General features: G+C 42.5%; 1 protein-coding gene across 3 annotated transcripts in view; it reads left to right on the forward strand.

Moving 5' to 3' along the window:
• Positions 1-21,953, forward strand: part of CADM1 (cell adhesion molecule 1) — a 282,345-nt gene that overhangs the window by 201,508 nt on the left and 58,884 nt on the right. For all 3 annotated transcript variants that reach the window (XM_060268441.2, XM_060268442.2, XM_060268443.2), the window contains exons 2-5: positions 10,787-10,933; positions 12,702-12,854; positions 17,449-17,586; positions 19,306-19,461. In XM_060268441.2, coding sequence (XP_060124424.1) covers positions 10,787-10,933; positions 12,702-12,854; positions 17,449-17,586; positions 19,306-19,461 — 594 coding nt within the window. The remainder of the gene's footprint in view (positions 1-10,786; positions 10,934-12,701; positions 12,855-17,448; positions 17,587-19,305; positions 19,462-21,953) is intronic.

Here is a 21,953-nt window from a genome sequence, read left to right on the forward strand (position 1 = left end):
TAGCTAGGATGGTTCAGCTATGGTGATGCTACTGTAAAGGGAAATTTAGAAGAACCCAGTGTTAAATTTCACTTTGATTATGAGCAACTGGAGAAACATCAAGCATCAGCATTTGCCCCTGAAATGAAAAGTTGTAGAAAGCCCTAAGAAGTGCTGAGAAGAGACTTCCTCGTTGGTTTTCCCTAGCATTTTGTGTGCATTAGAGACAAAGAATAAGGAGTGGTATTTCATCCACTCAGTGCTGAGTTCTCCAAGATTTGGCAGCTTCCTGCATTTATTTTAACATCACTTATTTTGTATTATTTTGTCCCATTGTTTTGAGCACCATACCCAACCAAGAAGATTCCTGAGCCAATAAATTGAGACAATAGACCTTAACTGTTGTCAAGGAGATATTATTATGATCTATATGTAAGTGCCCATTTAGCCGATAGAATGCAAAGTATCCACTTGTTACAAAGCTATCATCTGAGTGTGTATTTAAACTATTGTCATGCCGCATCGTATTTACTATGTGTTCTAATGATTCCAAAGGAGCCATTATGGCCTATTATGTGGCTTACATATTTAAACTGCATAGTTAAAAAGCTTTTGGAATTTAAAACTAATCAGAAAGCCTATATAGTGAATATCTAAGCTTGCAAGATAGGATTCTAACTTAACATTAAACATCACAATAGCAGATTAATAATAAAAAAGAAGAAAGCACACAGATTATTATGTGTTCCATTTGTGGGTAATTAACTTTAATTGAGGAAAAATCTGTGCATCATGAATATCAATCAGAAACATTTCAGTTCTCTCCCCAAATTTGCTTCTCTTACAAGTTTGTTATAATTCTCTAGAGACACCAAGATATTTCATGCTCCCATTTCTTCTCTTCTTCTTTTGCCCACATTTACTCTCTAGGTCAAGTTAGATGTTGCAGGTATGGACTAAAGCCCATCTAAAAGGCTTTGGTTCAATGCTACAGCTCCTTCTTTGTATGCAAAAAGTCCCAGTGCTTTGAATCTCTGGCCAGCTGCTGGTGGTCAGAGGATATGGAGCTAGATGACCCAATGGTATCATTTGGTACAAGGCAGGTGCTTCTGTTCCTGAATCATTAGGCCAGTGGTTCCCAACAGGTGGTCCGCGGACCCCCAGGGGTCCACAAACTATGCCAGAGGGGTCTGCAAGATGCTATTAGAATAAAAAATATATTAAATATATTTCGTATGATAACAGATTTTTTGTTTTGGCCGCTTCCTGCATGAGCAGAGTCTAGCGCAAAACTAGAATTAGATAGAGGCAGTAGTTCTGCTGTATGCCGTTGGGTGGCGCTTTACAAACACTACTGTTTTGCAAAGAGGCAGCGCACACATTCTACTAACGCTCACCTCGCCAAGATGCTTTGCACACGTCGGCTTCATTTGTGCGCTACTGCGCAGGTACCCTGTCTTCTCCATTCCCCTCCCTCCCTGGCGCGCGCTGCCTCTTTGCAAAACAGTAGTGTTTGTAAACAAAGCGTTGTTTTTCGCGGAAGCTACAGTTCGCGTAGTTAAAAATGGACCGTTGGTTAAAAAGTGGTTCATCTCATTAAGAACTGAAAATTAAAACTAACTGTATACTGATGGAGTACTCTGTTGTAACTGTAAAAAACGTATAAATATAAAATATAAAAAGACTCTTAATTTGGCTCTCACTTTTTAATTTTAGGATTAGGAATTAATGGGGGTCCTTGTCACAATAGCGGCTCGATGAGGGGTCCTCGAGAAAATTTTGTTGGGAACCCCTGCATTAGGCTGAGAGGCAAGAGTTGAGAAACCTTTAGCTGGCAATCAAGATGGTTTACCATGCTGGATAGTAGAACCTAGAAAATGCTGGTAACAGAATTCTGTGTTGGTTAATTAGACGCTTTCTGACACACTGACTTTACATGTTTTATTGCCAGCTCTTCCCCTAATTGCTCCCATACCCTTGACTGGATGTGTGAAATCTGCTCATGTGAATGCCTTTGATGTGCTTAGCAAACACAGACACTTAATACTACATCAAAGACAGAAGACTTTGCATGTTTCATTATGGCACAGAAGTGTTAGTCTGCTAGTGGGAGAGGATAGAGGACAAACTAGAGTCAGTAGTAGACTGGTGGTTGTGGTTTTAAGAAAAAAGGGTGGGTAAAAATCATGCCAAGCAGTCTGCTGTGTGGAATTATTGTTCATAGCATGGCTAGAAATCCTATTGTGTGTTATTGTCTGAATCCACTCAATTCCAGCTATTTTACCTGAAGGCCAAGTCTGCATCTGGGAACTATGAATTGTTGGGAATTACCATTAGACTTCAACTCACTTGAGTTTCCTCTGATCCAGCAAATATTTACTTGAGAATTTATTTGCTGCAGGTCTAGGTAAATTCTGATGTGCAGGAGCTCATTATGATGTCCATTCCTCTTAGCCATTCCTCTAAGATGAGCCCCAAAATCCAAACAGCTGTGTTGATCTATATACAGCAAACATGCAATACCCCTCTTACCAAGCAGCAGTACCATGCATAAAACCCAGTTTATTAGGCTCACCTGACAATAGAAGAGTATAATATTCACAGAATAAATTCAAGTTGTAAAACAGATTGAGCTTTAACAAAAGATCTTCAGTAAGCAGATATGCAATTTCCCCCTTTCAATTTTTGTTGTTGTTTAGTCGTTTAGTCGTGTCCAACTCTTCGTGACCCCATGGACTATAGCACGCCAGGCACTCCTGTCTTGCACTGCCTCCCGCAGTTTGGTCAAACTCATGTTCGTAGCTCTGAGAACACTGTCCAACCATCTTGTCCTCTGACGTCCCCTTCTCCTAGTGCCCTCAATCTTTCCCAACATCAGGGTCTTTTCCAAGGATTCTTCTCTTCTCATGAGGTGGCCAAAGTATTGGAGCCTCAGCTTCACGATCTGTCCTTCCAGGGAGCACTCAGGGCTGATTTCCTTAAAAATGGATAGGTTTGATCTTCTTGCAGTCCATGGGACTCTCAAGAGTCTCCTCCAGCACCACAATTCAAAAGCATCAATTCTTCGGCGATCAGCCTTCAATTAAAAAGTCCAACAATCCTGCAAAAGGAGTGTTACCATTTGAAGTAGGGACCCCACCACCAAAGAAAAGAAGGGGAAGTATCTAGTCTTTCCTAATCTATTTTTCTCATACTCTGGCATCCTCTCTCCTAATCTGTCACGAACAATAGGAATTCCAGAGCCCCCTCTTCCTCTTCTTTCACTAGCTACAGGTCCCAAGGCAAGTGGTGAAAAGGGCAGGGTTCCTTTGGTCTATCTACCCATCCCTCAGTGCCTGACACCTAGTCTTCAGGATATGCAACTCAATTTTCTGTTAGGTATGTGTCAGAGGGCCTGATATGGCTACTCTAGAGTAACGACTCCAGCATGGTCTTTTAAGGCTTTTATTAAGTGCTGATTATTTCCCTGTATCCCTAGTCCCTCACAGTATGGTTTCTCTGTATTGCAGTAAAATGAAATGTTAACAGAGTTAAATGAAAATGTAGCCCAGTTGACAATATTATTTACCATGATTACATTGTCTGTTTAATAATGCTGATTTTTCCTTTAGCAAGAAGCACCCATAAGAGAGTGCTGTTGGCTATAATGTTGGCTGTCTGGTTCAGATCTGTCTAATACAATTTAATCATTTTTAATTTTGACAAAGTGGCTGCGGGTTTTAATTTGATGCTTAGAGTGCAGGCTTGGAACAACAGATTCCATGGAAGCAAGCAAGGCTTTTTAATTCAAATTCAGTGTCCCAGTGTACCTATGAAGGTAGAATGCTCTGCCTCTGTGGGCTAAATAAGAACACCATTAATGCACTTGAGGACCTGAAGACCTCTCCTGCATCCGGACATGTGCCATCGCATTGGTGATTCACATCTTTCATTGCGAGGGTCCTGCAGAAATCCTTTGGTTAGTTTTAACCGTACAGTATTTCATAATCAGAAGCTTCAGTGGTTTGAACCTCAGATCATTTATTTCTAAATTACTTTTACCCATAATTCTTATTAATTCAAATAGGATTTTGATTTGATATAGAACTTCGTAAATGGGAGAATGAGCTTAATGAATTGAAAGATAGGATTGTCTTAAAGTAAATGTTAAAAAGAATATGCTGATAATTGCTGAGATGGAAATCAAATCTTAATGACTTTAATTTGTCGTGAGCGCCGTGTTTATGAAAAAATTATGGAATATGTTTCTAGCAGACATTTTCCTTCTGCAGTAGTCAGTATTTTTAATTTGATAGTGCTTGCTCTGCTCAAGTGTGTGTCTATGGGTTCTGCAGCCTTATATTGAATAAATTATTTCCTCTCCATTTGTGAACAATAAGAGGATAAGTATTGCTGTAGTGGATCAGACCAAAGGTCAGTCTGGTTCAGCATTCTAACACTGACCAGATAGCCCCCCCCAAAAAAATAATAATAATCACAAACTAGGCAGATAATAGTGATTCCCATCTTTGCCCCCTGCCATCCGGTTATCAGTTCTGTGCTGCTTCCCAAAACAAATGTGATTTTCTTTTTAGGTTCTACGCGGCCCTACATATATGAGAGTACTATGGAACCTGGTTAGTTTTGCCACAGCGTGATAATCATTGGCTTGCGGGAACACAGAGGTGGGCTTTTTCACTGGGTAAAATGCTCCCTCTGCTGAAAAAAAGAGGTCCCATTATTGCTGGCATTCCACCAGCTCCTGAAGACACACCCATTTAGGCAAGCATTCCACTGAACCAAACTTGCAGTTTTATTAGCTGATTTAATTGTTAAACTTTTTAATAGCTCCTTTTAATTGCACATTTTAATTAAGGATTGGTTTTAAAGTTGAAAAATGCTCTGATGCAATTTTGGCATATAAGCAATATATAAATGAATTATTGTTGTCGAGCTGGCTACAGAGATAGAACGTTTTAGAAAATTCTGAGTGATTACGAGTGCTGGCTTCCATTACATTAAGAGGCCTCCTGGCCCCTGGGTCATGTCAGTGGCCCATCTATTCCAGCATCCTGTTCTCACAGTGACCACCCAGTTTCCCCAGTGGGAAGCCCACAAGCAAGACCTTTCTCCTGTGGCTTGTAGCAACTGGCATTCTAGAGCATACTGACTCCAATTATGCAGGTAGTATCTTAACTCATAGGTTTCAGCAAACCTCCCTTTCATAAATTTGCGGAGTATTTTGTTTTGTTTAACAGTTATACTATTAAACCACACGAAATCCCGTGACAGCGAATTCCATCAATTAATAGAAGCTTTGTGTGGAGTACTTCTTTTTATTAGCTCTAGACGTTCGTGGCCTGGAATATTGATGGCATGCAGATGAATATCTGCTCACAGTAGTTTGGGTGCCTTTGCAAAGTCTTTCTGTACGTTTCAGTCTCCATAGTACTTTAGCTTGGTTTATCTAATAGAGATTAGCCTAAATCAAGTGTAGAATTAAAACTGGTGCTCTGCTTAAACGTTACATGATGTTTATTTTTATTTTTTTAAGCCAGAGGTTTCTTACAGGTTTGTTCTGGTTGACCAAACATTTGCGCGTAATGTATAAAATATGAGTCATTAAAATGTTTTCCTTGTTGACATGTAAAAGTCAACTGAAATGATACAGTCTTCTGTTTCCGAAAACGTTCTTAGCTTTTGTCGAGTCTCCAAGTGAAGGAAATCCCACTAGTGTGAAACAGGTTCCAAAAACATACCAGGGCATTCATTAGTGGGCAGGTTGAGTTCTGTCTCTTCTTGATGACTTCAGGCCATTTGGCTCAAACCAGTCCTCTACTGAAGCACAATATTTGAGGAGGGAGGGTTGTCCATTTCTTGCCCCCATATAGCTGAAGAGAGTGCATTCATTTTGTTCTATTTCTTTCATCTGCCAATGTTGAGTTTCCAATGCTGCCAGTGCTTAACAATATCTTTAACTGAAAAAAGTGTAATAGGTGCTGCAAGACCAGGGGTCAGCAAAACTTTTTAGCCACGGGCCAATCCACTATCCCTCAGACCTTGTGGTGGGCTGGAGAAGCGGCACCGGGGGGGGGGGAAGCTGAAAGAAGAGGTGAGGGGGGCAAGTAGTCCTCCTCCCCAGCCCCAGCCGCTGTGCTTACTTTCCTAGGGGCTGCCACCACCACCACAGCTGCTGCTTCTCGTTGGTAGGCAGAGCGAGTTTGTCCGCTCCACTCTCTGGCCCATAGGAGCACCAGGGCGGTGGTGGCAACGGCGGAGGGAAGATGAGCAGCGCAATAGGGCTGGCTCTGGAGAGGGGCTGCTTAAAATGGCGCTCAGCCAGCTCAGCCCAGCCCCCATCCTCCTCTAGGCAGGGTGGGGAGAAGCCAGGAGGAGGGAGGGAGGAGGCGCCGTCACGGTATGTGTGAGGGAGAGGGGGAGAAATGGTGCAGAAAAAAAATGGTGCAACCCAAACGTACAGAATCCCCACGCCGATCCGCGGACAGTCTGTGGGCTGGATCCTGAAGGCAGTTGGGCCTGTTCCCGGCCCGCGGACCTTAGTTTGCCGACCCCCTGTGCAAAACAAACACCAACAAGGACTCAAATGCTTTCCTGTATAATCCTAAAACAAAGCTAGACAAAGGGTCAGAGCCCGTAATCATAGAGGTTCCTTGTTGTTTTAAAAGTGGCCTGGGAGTGTGGGGAATTGGATTAGGGCTATGGCAGTCGGAGAGTAGGCTTTTTAACCTTTTCCTCTGCATTGCGTTCCTGATTTAAAATCGCTTTTTAAAGAGCAAAGCTGCCATTTGCTTCATGGAAGGAGGGGATTAGAGGGCACCTGTGAGAAGAGATTAGTGAAGACATAGTTTCCACCTTTATATAGGCACATGGATGGATGGGTGGATAGAAAGATGGTGTTTTCAGCCAAGTGTTGCCTTCCTTTGTTTGGGGGACCCTTTATCTACTTTCCATCTCTCACCGGCCCCAATATAGTCATCACTCTGCTTACCTTTTCCCTCCTCAACTCCTAGTTGTTTATACTTTTTTTTTTTGCTTTCATGCCATGAGCAAGTGAAAGACTATTGCACTTGGTGTCTTTGAGCTGGCTCAAAAGCTACACTGGAGCGAGAGAAGCAGAAGCGACAGTATGCAGAACGTAGAATGCAGAGCTGTGCTTCTCTTCCCCCCGCCCCACCCCCCATTTCTGCATTGTTTAATACTCTAACCTAGATATTGCTGCTGACACACTGGCTTCAGTTCATTAAAAGGTGCAGGAGGGGGGGAATCCAGAGCTTCTGACAGTAAAATATTACCTAGCTCACTGGGTAACTGAATGGAAGAATTTATTTTGTTCTCTGCTTTTGGACTATCAAAGCATCACCCGCTGATTTAAATATAGTAAGTAGAAGTTGGGCTCCGAAAACAAGTGCAATCAGATGGCGCTACCTTTTTTACTCTGTTTTAGGCAAATGTCTTGTGATAAGTTTTCCCTCAAATATTTTGCACGTTCTTCCTCGGTGCCTGCCTGCTGCCAGCAAAGTATAAATTTAATCTTGGTTCCTTTGATTTGAGAATTTGCTTGGCTTTGATTTACTGGGTAGCCTGGTACCAACTACACACCAGTCGTTGTGCTCAGTGCAATTGCTACATCGGTGGTGGTGATTCCTCAGCTGTGTACGGGGAGGGAGGCTGGAACAGGGAAGTGCCTTGGAAAAATTAAGCTGCCATGTTGAATGTATCTATTGCACTTGGCCTCTAAGAGCAGAAAGACCCCATACTTTACTGATCCCGCCCACTCCTTCCTGGTAGTAAGTGCACCATAACACCTTCCCAAGTTGTCTTTAAAAAGCTTTGAGGTTTTCCTTAAAAAGCTCAACAACTTTGGGGGTTTCCAGATTTTTACTTCTTGAAATACGGCAACCCTAGAAAACTCCACTGGGGTTACGCATCTCCCCCCAACTGCCTCCAGTGTTACAACCAATGAAGCTATCAAGGACTGTAGGTCTCTTCTGATGTCCTTAGCTGTTGCTTGGGATGATCATTGAAAGAAAATTAAATGTGTCCGCTCTAGGGAATTCTTTGTAATCTTGGATTTTGCTGCCTCGTTGCCATCGGAACTAATAGCCATTACTGTATAGCTGTTTTCTCCATGAATTTGTCTGATCCTCTTCTAAAGCCATCCAAGTTGGTGGCCATCACTGTCTCCTATGGGGAGTGAGTTCCATAGTTTTAACTATGAGCTGTTTGATGAGTACTTCCTTTTATTTGTCCTGCATCTTCCAACAGTCAGCTTCATTGGATGACCACAAGTGCTAGTGTTATGAGAGGGAGAAAAACGATCAACTCCCCTTTTTATTTGAGAATCTTACTCAGTGATTTCATAAGGCCCATTGCTAACAAGCAGGTGGTGGCTGTTGAGTTTTTTTACTTGACAGATTCCTGCCATGAACAGAGTTGGGCATCTGCAGCAAAATGTGCAGAGCTTTCAGGAAAGAAGGGAGCCGTAAACAGGGTACTTAATAGTCAGTGCAGTTTCTGCTAGGTCTAGAAGTGCATAATTGGGTCCTCGATAAACTGCAGGAATGAAATAAATAAATAAAGGAATGTACCCAGTGTAAAAGCACATTTACATAAAGGTCTATGTTCCATAGTAAAGGAAATGAGGCACAGACAATGAAGCCTGCGGTAACTAAAAGAGACCAACCAAAAATGCTTTGTGAGGTGCAACCTTCTGCCTTTTAGCCCATCGCTGAGACACACAGTTAAAAGCTGTGGCACCCTGGAAATGAGGTCTCTACTGTTCTGCCCCTTCCTTAGCCTTGATTTGTGTTTTGCTGCAACTTCGTTAATCAGTTTGTTTTAGATCTTTCAGTCTGTGGTGCTTGAGATTTTTGTGTGTGTGTGCAGATATGTGTTGTTCTCATATGCATAGGAGCCAACTACGAGGGGCAAAGGTCCCTTTAACCCCCCAGTAAAATATTTGAGGGGGCCAGGCCCCCAAAAGTTGGTGGGCATTGCCATTCAAATGGTGTGTGCTTCCCTGTGCCCCCTTATTTTATTCAAGTTGGCACCCCTGCTCATATGCATGTCTTGTTGTTTTTAAGTCTTAGAATCAAGAAGAGATCTGCTCTCCTCACACCCACCCCTCCGAGGTCTCTCCTAGAGCAGTGTTTCCCAACCTTGGGTCTCCAACTGTTTTTGGACTACAACTCCCATCATCCCTAGTTAGCAAGACTAGTGGTCAGGGATGATGGGAATTGTAGTCCGAAAACAGCTGGAGACCCAAGGTTGGGAAACACTGTCCTAGAGGTTATGTTTTCACAGCTAGAGGGGATTACCTTTCAGGTGCTTCCAGATATAGCCTGTCTGCAGCAGCAGCAGCAGCAGCATCTCCTATTTTTAGCAAAATAATTATGGTATCTGTGTCTGTCTTTCCACTCATCCTTCTAATGAAGCTCTTCCAGCTATATCTGCAGTGTCCAATGCATTTAATAGTTCTGTCCTTGAGAATATGGTTTTTATTAGAAAGGCCCATACATGCACACCCCCAGTTTTAACATGTTCAGCTTTGATTTGCTGGACTGCTTTTCTGCTCAAACAGCAGGTGTTGCTCTGTCACAGGTGACTAGTGTGTCATCATAGCCCCTGGCATGTGCAACAGGAGGGGTCCCAATTGCCCCCATCCTCTTTAAAGCAGAACAGCTGCCTTAGGATGCTGTTGTTGCACACAAGGTACTTATTAGGTGTGTAATGTATGCATCTGCTGAAAGGAAAGTACCAAATAATGAACTGAATTTGTGTTTTGTGAGCTACTTTTTTTGTGTGAGCTAACCATTTTTGTGTGGTTAAGTAGTGTATAAATTAAGATTTTATCTAAAACCAATAGCGAATCAGAATATGAATCTTTAATCAGCAGTCTCTTATGAAAGGGTGTTACTTGCTGTTTTAAGATTTCTAACTTCCAATGGATAAAATGGCTGTAATCATTTAGCTGGGAGAAGCTTTTAATATCCAAAATGTTGAAGGTGATAATCTTTAAAGTAAGACACTATGAGAATTTGTCCTTGGTGTGTTTAAGTTGTTTGGTATAATGCAAGAGATACTAAGTTTTCAATGAGTTTTGATTTGCTGGCAGCCTTAAAATACCAATATGATAAAGTATTGCACAGTTCCACTACTTCCTTAGCATGTTGTTAGTCTAAGAGGGAATGGCTGCAGGGAGAGGTGGTGTCAGACAGGCTGTCTTAAGCATATGCAGCGCCGGGGTGCAAAGGTCCATGCCCCCCCCCAGGTTGCCCAGTCCCAGGTGTGCAGGAGGGCGGAGCCGGCTGGCCACCTCAGCATCTCCCAACCTTGTGGCGCAGAGCCGCCCGCAGCAGAAGAGCCCACCGTAGCGCTCGGACCAACGGGCGGGCTCTTCCCCAGACTCAACTCTCGGGCCCAGACTCTCAGCCTGGCGCCCCTGAGCCCCGCACCCCTAGTGCCTATGGGTAAGACGGCCCTGGTGCCAGACATGAGAGGCAAGCATTCCTGCCACACATTTCCCTGAGGCAGTTGCTGTTCTCCCCATCCAGCAAGTAAGTGTGTGTGTGTGTGTGTGTGTGTGTGCGCGCACACACACACACACACAAAGTTAAGGAATGCAACTGGCAAATCAGTGTTAGTCAGGGGTACTGTGCACCAGGTGTTCACTTAACCACAGGCCTTCATGTGTCCAATTCACAACTAATTTGCTGCATTTGCGAGGGGTGAGGGGGTATTTGGCTTCCATATTGACTGAATGTGAGTTGACCTGTCCTGTCTTTTTCTTTCTCTTTAACATCTTAAGGTGATGGACAGAATTTGGTTACAGAAGATGTGACCGTCGTAGAGGGGGAAGTTGCCACCATCAGCTGCAAAGTCAGAAACAGTGATGACTCCGTGATTCAGCTCTTGAATCCCAATAGACAGACGATTTATTTCAGAGACTTCAGACGTGAGTTCTGTGTTGTTTGGCAAATCTTGTTAAAGAGGTTGCTGAGGGCCCCTTTTAATTTAATGTTAGACATTTTAAAGGTTTAGTCAATTCTTCAGTAAGTAGGCAAAGGCAGGCAATCATAATCACTTGCTTTAATGGAAAGACTAGCTATAGACCTTTTAAAGAGTCAGACCGTCTTGCAATGCAAGAGGAATTGACCGCAGTAATTCACTCTGAATTGCAATTAAGTGCCAAAATATTTAGTTGACATAAACAAATTGAATAGGACAAAACAGGGTGTGCTTACCATTGGATAAGGAGATGTGTTTGGCTCAGTGGTTGGAATGTTCAAGCCAATCCTTAATCCAACTGAAGAATGATGTTAGGGTGGTCTTGAACATGTGTTTAAAACTTTATCAATAAGACACACTGTTATAATTCAAATTGAGTGCTCTTGGAATCTTTGCCTACTCTCTAGGAAAATATAACTAAGATATGAGGGGTCGTTTATAGTCCAAGGTTAGTAGACATGAGCCATCTTTCTCCTTGGACTGCCCTGTCTCCCATCCTTTTAAAATGACATTTAAAGTTAGGAACAATATGGCCCCTAATATTTTGGAGCTAATTGACATGGATATGTCAGTAGGCCACAAAACTTGGTTCTTCTGAGTGCTGCTTTTTACAGGGACACATTTTTTTTTCAAAATTGGAAATCATGCATTAGGTGAGGCCAGGAATAATGGGACAGAGATATCCTTCTGCAAACAGCCATGTGCCCTAAGCAAGGAGGGGAAATCTAGAGAAATTTTCGTAATTTGGAGGCTAACGAAAGGACTGATGGTGAAACATGGCATCATGGGGGAGCTGGTGAGATATATTACCTAGCCCTTGGAATGAAGAGCTAAGAGACTAACGAATGGTGCTCTTCTCCCTCCACCTCTCTTTATTCTTTTGATATGTTGGGCTAGGTGGGGGAGATGTAAGTAGTAGATCTGTTAGAGGTTAGTAGAAGTAGGAATGTGCCTGTGTTTGAACTGATGCATGTTCTTCTGGTCCCAGAAATTACTTGGTGTTGTATTTGTACTTAAAACATCAGAAAACTTCCAACAATTTATTTGATTAATATTTTTTTAACTAACTTTATAAACTTCTGGACCTCGGAAGAGGCTGCAGTGCGTCTCTCCAGCTTTGTGTTGATTGATTAAATGTTTTGATGAACTCCAAAGATTTTAGGATTTCTGCTGGAAGTTGTTTGCTTAAACATTCTCCTCACATGTCCTAAACCTTCTCAAGTTTACTTTGTGAAATCTCTGTTCATGGGCTTTCCATCCATCTATCCTTTGCCAGCCTCCAGATATTGCTCCCCACCCAATTTGTCATTGGTCATGCTGCCTGTGGCTGATGGACCTTGTAGTCAAAGATATCTAGAGGGCATCAGGTTGGGAATGCCTGGGCTAAGGGGCCCTGTATGTTGTAGAAGCTCATTTGTTAAACACTTTCTGCAGCTTTGAGCAAGTAGACAGGAAGGGGGAGAATAATTATCAGTACTTGATATGGGGCTTTTGTTTAGATTATTTGTATTGATTGATGAGTACTAGTATTGTTTATATCCCAATTGTAACACAATGAGCCAAAATAACAGGATGTGAAAAAGAGGGTGGTATTGCTACTGCATGTCAACGCTGCTGCCACCTCTCCAGGCTTCTGGTTTTCACTGTTTTCTCTGGGAGGGAAGCACTGTATGTCTAATAACATTGCAGTTTCTAATTGTCTCTTTGTTCCACAGCTTTGAAGGACAGCAGGTTTCAGTTAGTGAATTTCTCTAGCAGTGAGCTCAGAGTGTCACTGACGAATGTCTCCATTTCGGATGAAGGAAGATACTTCTGCCAACTCTACACGGACCCCCCACAGGAATACTTTATGACGATTACAGTGCTTGGTAAGGACCAGTCAGCCCCAGACTCCATCTTGTTCACTTGGGAGTGGCAAGGTGGTGGTGGGGAAAAGCATATTCTTGGACATTTTTAAAACCTGCTTTATAGCCATCTCGCCTTCAACACAGGCACTGAAATAAATCCTCCTTACTAGGGCTGTTTCTCATGCAATGTTCTGTAGACAACAGAGCACATTTTCATGTCTTGAGATGGATGAAGATAGTGTCAGAAGGAGAAAACCCCACAAGATTTGTTTGTTAAAACCTTAGGACCCTGATCCACAGAATTGTACGTGGGAAAGTCAGCATGTAGACACATTAAGATTTATTGGCTTCAAAATGTACTACTTTATCATGTGATCCAAGTTGTCTTCATCTACCACACACTTGTATTGCCATACATGCATGCACATAAGGCATTCTCCAGACATGTGGAGGAGAATGGCAGGAGGGGGGGGGACAAACCCATAAATTCTGGAGGAATCTGTTGCAAATAACTGTGCCCCTGGCAACAGCTGTCTGGAGTGTCATTTGTGGTTTTCCAGGCAATTACATTAGCTCATATTCTTCTGTGCTCCCCCCAACCCTTACATTTGCACCCATGAATCCAAGCTTCTATCAAAACCCATTATGGAAGTTAGAAATATTTGCCATTTAGGGTGTGAGTATTTAGTCCCTTGACAAAACACTCTTGGCTGCGCTCATTGCTTGATTCCAAACCTTTCTGTTTATTTTAAGAGTTCTGAGACTATCTAATAAAGGGCATGATGGGTAATATAACAGCTTCTGTGTTGCAGTCTGTGCTACAATGTGAAAATCGAGCATTGTATGCATGTGGCAGGAAGTCACATCTCTTGGCAGGGTGATGATGCTTCTAAGGATCTCTGTGTGCTTAATTGTAGCCCACAAATGCTGGACCATATTCTCAGTGTAAAATAATGGGCAATATTTATATTGTTCTTAGTTCTGTTTTTTGTCCAGCTGGGTATGTAATCATATTGTCCCCATATATACCATTGCACACTTCCATCTTTTGCCGAAGTGTTAAAATTATTAGATGTAAAATGTGTTTACCCAAAGCTGTTTTTCACAAAGGTTGTGTTTCATATTATTGCTGGTATTAACAGGGAGGAAAACTGAGGTTGCAGTCATCTTGCTTGGAAGGAAATATCACTGAACACAGGCTACTTACTTCTGAGTAAACGTGCATTGGCACTGCAAATCTATATTATTACTAATTACAGTCGTACCTTGGAAGTCAAACAGAATCCGTTCCGGAAGTCCGTTCGACTTCCAAAACGTTCGAAAATCAAATTGTGGCTTCTGATTGGCTGCAGGAAGCTCCTGCAGCCAATCGGAAGCTGCAGAAGCCCTGTCAAACGTTCGGGTTCCAAAGCACATTTGCAAACAGGAACAATCACTTCCAGGTTTGCGGCGTTCGGGAGCCAAAACGTCTGAGTTCCAGGGCATTCGGAATCCAAGGTACAACTGTATAGTTATTATTAGCTTCATTTATGAATTGCTTCCTATAAGGCATCTTGAAACGATTTAGAATACAATAAAAATAGACTTAAAACAATTGTATATATATAAATAGTTTTTAAAATCCAAATTACATATGAAACAATCTCTAAAAACTAGCTATTGCAAATGTAAAATCATTTTCAAATCCCAAACTGATACCAAGTAGTATAACAATCACCACTTGTTTGTTGAAAGAAGAGAGTCTTAAGCAAGTGCCTAAAAGACAATAGAGATGGTTCCGAAGGGCAGAAATACCTAGGTTACGACAATCTGGTTTCCTGCAGGTGCTGTTGAACTGCAGTTCCCATAAGCTTCAGCCAGCATTAGTAGTAAGGGTCGATGGGAGCTGTAGTCTAGCCACATCCAGATTCTGGAGGCTGCTTTAGCACATACCCATCTTAGGTGAGGATGCCAAACTCTGGTATGGATGGCAATCCCTCTGAGTGCTTCTTGGTATGCCTGGTACCCTAAACCCCCATCCTATTTTCTTGTGTTCCCTATTACCCAGTTTGGGGCTGGGATGGTAACAGGTTTGCCACTGAAGCTTTAACTGTTATAAGGAGCTCAGTACAGATTGATTGATTGATTGATTGGTTGGTTGGTTGGTTGGTTGGATAGGATCAAGCCCCATGATTCCTCCATTCCTACTCTGTGTAATTCACAGAGCAGCAACTCTCCAGCATATGAAGCAGGAGGGGCTTTTCCAGTCCAGGCTTCTGAAGATATCGAAGTGATGAAGTAGGGGATTTGAACCCAAATGCAGCCAAATTGTTGCTTCACCCCCTACTGCAAATTATATTCGAGAAACACCTCCCCCCTCCCCTCTTCTTCGTGGCATATGGTGTCTGTCAGACACCAGTCCTTAAGATTGTCGTTCGTGTGTGTGTGTGTGTGTGTGTGTGTGTGTCTCATTCCATTTCTCATAGTTCAGAAGATTACAGAACAGGCATAACTACGGAATTATCATATCCACTGATAATAGTTGCTAATACCATAACAGCCGTAGCTCCAGATTAATGCTGTCTCCTAACATTCCAGTAACGAACCTGAATTGCAACAAGCAATCACCAAGTGAGATCACACTTGCTGATTAGGTATATAGGTTCTCTGCTCTTACTCATCCCTCTCCACCCTCCGCCCCCACAATTTAATGAGTTCCAGTTTGTAGTATGTTAATACGTGTTGAAAAGGTATTTAAAATTAGCCTTTAATATGAATTTCAAGTTCGGCTACCTTCACTCTTGAGAGTTGTTTCTTAACACCGCTGCATTAAGAGAGCTTTTTTATTCTCATGTTTCCCAAACTAAGATAGCAAGTGTGAGCACGCGTGTATGTACACACACACACACACACACACACACACACACTCTTTTCTGCTGCAATGCTTCCAGGAATGCTCTTGTGTTATTCCTTTCCCCTGACTGCATGAAAGACTCAGGCAGAGGAAGGAGCAGCAACATGGCAGTGTGTATATGTGCAGTGCACACACACACATACACACTTGGGCTGACCTGTCCAGCATGCATCACATGGCTTTGAGTTTCACCTACGTTCTTGGGGGTAGGAACTTATTTGCAAGTGGGGGGGCAAGGGAGAGACCAGACATAACCTGCTATTCCACAGGGGACTTGCGTGCCTTGTCGACCTTTGTGCGTCCTCCTCCCTTTGTTTTTTTGAAGACGACATGCCATTCACTTGTTTATGGACCAGAAACAACTAACTTATTATCTGCACAATTCATTTTGTGCACACTTCCTTACCTGCGTTGGGGTGGGTGGGGAGAGAACAGAACATATTATTCACACCTGAATCGCACAACTGCTTCATTAGCACAATAACAGCAAAAACAATGAAGAAAACGTGTCCACTCATTTATAAACAATATCAATTTAAATCGTTATTTTAATGCTTGATTTAATAAACACGGTACCAGCAGGCAACTGTGTTAACGTTGTCTTTACTGATTATAAAATAGAAGGGGAAAAAACACCTATCCCATCCATTCTCACCCACCCACCCTGTTTGCAGGGAGGTGGGGAAGAGGATTGTGGAAAGGTCTTTACATTTTGGTGGACTTTGTGATACTGTAGTTATGCTCAGGGCCAGCCTGCCCATGATGCAAGGGTAGGACACTGCCTCATGTGGCAGGATCCTCAGGGGCAGCAGATCCAGCCTCCAATGAATGTTTTGCTCCCTGATGCTCCCACTGCCACAGTGGCAGCAATGGCTGTGGTGTGCTTCTTGGAGGACTCACCAGCTGCCTTCTCAGCACTCCCCTCATACCACCTCTACAAGGGTCTCTCGATGAATCGGAGATGCTGCTGGTCTACTCCCACCCTTGTTTCTGATGTAGATATTTATTCCCACCTTCTTCCTGGTGTCGATCTTTACTCACCTCTTCTTCCCTGGCGGGACTGGGGGTATCAATTTTGTGGTTCACCTCAGGTTCCAAAATGTCTTGGGCAGGTCCTGGTTATGCTTCAGATTCTCTTCTGCTCCAGACTCTACCGGATTATATTTCATTGATCAATTCAACCCCCTGGCTTTGGATTTCATACACACACACACAAAAAAAAATGACAGAGCTGTGCTGAAAGGAAGGAAAGATGCTCTCTCTGTAATAATGCTCTCTGGTGCAAAAATCCGTTATTCGTGTCAAACCAACTTACTGGGTTGCATTTCAGGTTTTTGTTGTTGTTTTTTTTGAAAACACCCCTCTTCTTTCCCTCTCAGTCTGAAAATCCTGAATCTCCCTTAGTTTGTTTTACTCTAATTTTTGCTAGTTATTTTTGGAATAGCAAATGTGGAATTTAAATTCAAGTGGAAGGCGAAAGCAGGGTGCTACTTTAAAGATGCATTTATAATATGTTTGATCTGTTAGAATTCTTGCAGATGGTGGTGCGTTTACAAAGTGTTCCCTTAATCAAAATTGTAAGTTGAAGAGGGCCTTCTATGAGGCAGATGATCCACCTCTAATCCGTCCAGCAGCTATCCCACATGTTCAGTTTCTTGGAGGTGTCATGAAAGACAACAAAATGCTGAGATCTTTATATATATGTATGCTGTTTCATTCTAGTCCCACCACGTAACTTGAGGATCGAAGCCCAGAAGGAGACCACAGTGGAAGGAGAAGAAATTGAGCTGAATTGCACATCGTTGGCCAGCAGACCACCCACAGTGATCAGATGGTTTAAAGGCAACAAGGAGCTATTTGGTAGACCCCCTTCTCCCTCAATCAACTTAATGATGTGGTTGTGGTTTTTAGAGATGGTTTTGCTGATAAGCAGGATACCCTCGTGATGATGTGAGAGAATAACTCAAAACAGCAGAAGGGAATCTTTTTCAGCCTGAGAGCTGCATTTCATTATGGGCAACCTTCTGCGGGCTGCATGCCAGAGGTGGGTGGGACCAGAGACAGCGAGTGGGTGGAGCAACAGGTGTGACTCTTACCCCCAGTAGGTCACATTCAAACCACACAAAAGCCAAGATTCCTATGCCCAGCCCCCCTGCTAACACACATACACCATCTCCATCTTCCAGGCAAGCAAGAGGCATTGTCATAGCAAAGGACACATTCCAGTCGGGCAAAATCAGTTCAGAAGGATGCAGAGCAGTGAATGGTGTGGTCTTTTTATAACGTGGAGTAGCTTTGTCAGTTGATCTGGAGCACAAGTTAAGGTTTCATAATAGACCCCTCCTTGACAAGTAAGCCAGGTGTCTCAAATTTTTGGGAAGCCTTTCCAGTTTAATCCCAGGCATTTCCCTCCTGCTCTCCCTTACCTTTCGCTGCCTGTTGAAATTGTCTTCCCTTTGGCAGGATGCCCCACACAGGCTGCTTCTGCTTCTGTTTCAGCCCGTTGCTGCTGCATTTTGCTGGGTCTTCAACAGTACCACTGTTTAAATATTTTAATTACTACTTTTAATTATGTAAATCCATGGAGTCACTTTCCCTCTTAATTATTGATGATGGCTTTTGGCAGTGGCATTGGAGGAAGAGGGTGGAGGATTTCTGGCTCCATTGACTTAAGTGTTTGGAAGGCATCCTGGAATTCCTAATCCTCGCTGCCGAGCGCTGTAGATTTTGTGTTTAATATCATGAGCTGGAGGTAGGGCCCCCCTTTAAATCTGGAATCCAATAAGAGAATAAGAACTCACAGGCTTCCTTTCCTTGTGATTGACTTGAAAAATAGCCTTGCCAGCCCTACTCCACTGCAAAACTGTTTGCTTAACTTTGATACCAGCCCCCCTCTTTTCCCTCTGTATCCCTATATATACATACCGGTACCAGATGTGGGAAACCTCTGGCCTTTCAGGTGTTTCTGGAATCCAATGCCTATCAACCCCAGCCAACATGGCCAATGATCTGGGATGCTGGGAGTTCGCCATCTGTGGGACCATAGGTTCCCCACTCCTGCTGTATATGGCAGGTGAACAGCCACTCACCTGGCCACCTTTGCCGACTAAGAATTTCCTCCTGACCACCAAGAAGAGAAGCTGCTTGCCAACTAAAAAATGAGTTGTTTCCCTTTATTTTGTGCAGGTCATCAGTGTGCCACGAATTAATCCAATAAGTATGTACTGTAGGTAGGAAAGTAACAATGAAAGGCAGGTGTTACCACCCTACAAACACCCACAGATTATTAGAATGTGCAAATAAAAACAGAGAGAATAAGGTTGCAAGAATATGCCTGTTGGAGGGTTGTGATTAGGTCAGCATATGCATAGTTGAACTATTTAAGAATTGCAGAAGTGGAGAGAAGCTCTGGAATAGGTAAGCTAAACAAGGCAAGTCACTACTAGATGAGTAGAGATTGCAGAAGTGACTTCAGTTGAAAATGCAGCAACTGAGGATGGTATTGGGTGGATATGGCATGGGTGTAGTCATTTTCCATTTACCTGCTCCTTTTCCTCCCCTTTCACGTCTATTATCCAGGTAAAACAGAAGAGGAGCAGTGGTCAGACATGTTTACAGTGACCAGTCGCCTTTCGTTGAAGGTCAAGCGAGAGGATGATGGGGTTGCTGTTGTCTGTCAGGTAGACCATCCTGCCGTCAAAGACTTGCAGACCAAGTACTACCTAGATGTAATGTGTGAGTACCAGAGTCACAACCCTCCCCCCCCCTTGCACCACACATGGAAGTGGCTTAGCCAAAGCGATTGATTAGACAATTATGGTTTGTTGTACCATACAAAAGCTGTTTATCTGATTTGATTAAATAAGAGGTTTATAGTATTGAATTTGGGTTTAAGGCTTTCTTTCCCTGCTCTTTTTGAAGACAAACTATTTCTCATCGTCTGGTCTTGTGCTGTCAATGCAGAGCTGCCTCAAGACATGTGAACTAAGCACTTAAATATTAACATTGAAGTGTGTCAATTGTTTTTTTGTAATAATATTTTTTTTAAAAAAACAAACAAAACAAAAACACGTATCAACGCTGTCTACAAAGACATGGAATCCTAGAACAGATTGGAGTGCTGGTAGAGTCAGCGGGTGTAACCAGCAGAATAAGAGAACAAGAAGATACAGTATATAAGGAGAATTGGAAAATGCAAACATGAAGAATTACAGCAAACAGGTTAAAATGTTGGCAGGATTAGAATAAATTCAACAGTATAAAATACGTGGAGATAAAGTGAGAAAGAGAAAGTATGGAGGGACTGCAATATGCAGGAATTAATGGAAAGCTAGAAGGAAACCATGGAAGGGTGGAAGGGAAGTCAAAGTTTAAATAATTTGTAAAATAATGTTACACTATAGTGAATTGAAAAAAATGTATTTATGAAAAAAATTATTTAAAAAATGGAATGCCAGTAGAGTCTAGTGACTACGGCTCAATTCTGCACACTTCTTCATCTGCTCTAGAAGCTGTGAGGCAGAAACCCCTGTGTTTAGGTCTTACCTCAGCCATGAACTACTCAGGTGACATTTAGGTAAGCCATTCTGGTTCTGGTTATGAGCTGTTTCAAGCATTGTGCAGCAGCAAGTACAAGTTAGCAACCAAATTATGCTGGCGTGGGACCAGCTGTCACTCCATCTGACAAGATGAATATGTCTCCCTTTTTAGGAGTTCCACAGAACTCCACTTTTGGAAGCTTTGGGCATGTCAATCCTTACAGGCCTATTGCAGGGATTGGTGGTAGTGTATGTGCCGTTATGTAAGAATTGTTACTATAGGATGCTTTAAAGTAGATCCCACTGGCTGGATTGTTGATCTGCTTAAGCTGTGTTTTCCAGTTTCAGTAAGAGCGCCAGAGGTCTCGTACCGTTCCGGGGTGCCTTGGCATCTGCATATTCCTTGTTTGTTTCTTATGCTGAAATAATGCTGAGAATTATGGCTGGCCTCTTTCTGGGATGGGAAGGGACCCATGCAGTGTGACATCATTCATTTGAAAACAAGGAAGAGCAGCGACCTGGCAGCAGTCCCCCAGTACCTCTTCTTGTTCACAGAGGAGCAGAAACGAAGCAGGCCGATCAGGAGATGATGATTCAAAATGTCTTTTGTATATGCAGCTCAACCATAACATTACACAAAGAAGCCCCTGTGTTAATTTATTTCTTCTACTTCATTATGTTGTTCCATTATGAGCATTCTGCTTACAATTTTCATATCGCCCAAAAGTATTGGGGGAGTAATGTCCCCATAATGGGAAAACAAAAACCATCAGATACTGCCTAAATTGGCAGATTGTAGCTGTCTTGCTACTGTGCTAATGTGTAATTCATTTATGCAAACTTAATGTCCATTAACATTTCTTGTAGAGCTCCATTAGCTTTAATAATACATTAGCACCTTTGTTAGGTCTGATCAAAAAAGCTTAACCACACACACAGACAGGGACAGACGCACGTACAGGCACACACAGGCCAAAAAGGGAGATGAGCAAAGTTCCTTGAACTGTTGCAAGGTTGCCTGCTTGCTTAGGAACAAGGCTGGTCAGTTTTGTGAACAAATGTTATGTTAAAGCCAGTTACCGCAGGTGACAGCTTTTGGGTGCCACTGAGGCACCCAAGGGAGAGATATATAGATGTGATGCAAGCGACCAGAAGGGTGGGCAAGAAGGTATGTGATTGAACCATCTACCAATGGAGCATGTTCTGCCAGTTTCTGATACAAGAGAAGTTGACTCCCAATTTAGTCTGTTTAGAATCCCTGGTCTTATAATAACTCATGATGGTGTAGGTTTTGTTTATGTAAGCCTATCCAGACACATAGATGTCAGTGTATTTTTAATCTCTTTCACTGTTAATTTTATTATTTTTAATACTTTGAATTGCTTTAGCTGTTTTATGCTGATAATTTTAACATCTCTTGTAAACCTCTTAAAGATCTCACTGCAATCAAACGGTATATAGATTTAGTTAAATAGATCTTTTAAAATAAGACTTCTATACCGCTTCTAACTTGCAGAAGGCAGTACCAAAGTGGTTCACTCAACAATAATAAAACACAACAAATCCAAACAAAATAAGCATCAAAACGACCAGTATGAATCCTATTAAAGAAAGCCTGGATGAACAAGTGTGTCTTCTGTTGGTGGTGAAACCTCTGCCCAGATGGCGGCATATGCCACTTGCATTTTC

This window comes from Zootoca vivipara, chromosome 14 (genome assembly GCF_965207765.1).
Source record: "Zootoca vivipara chromosome 14, rZooViv2.hap1.1, whole genome shotgun sequence".
Lineage (NCBI taxonomy): Eukaryota > Metazoa > Chordata > Lepidosauria > Squamata > Lacertidae > Zootoca > Zootoca vivipara.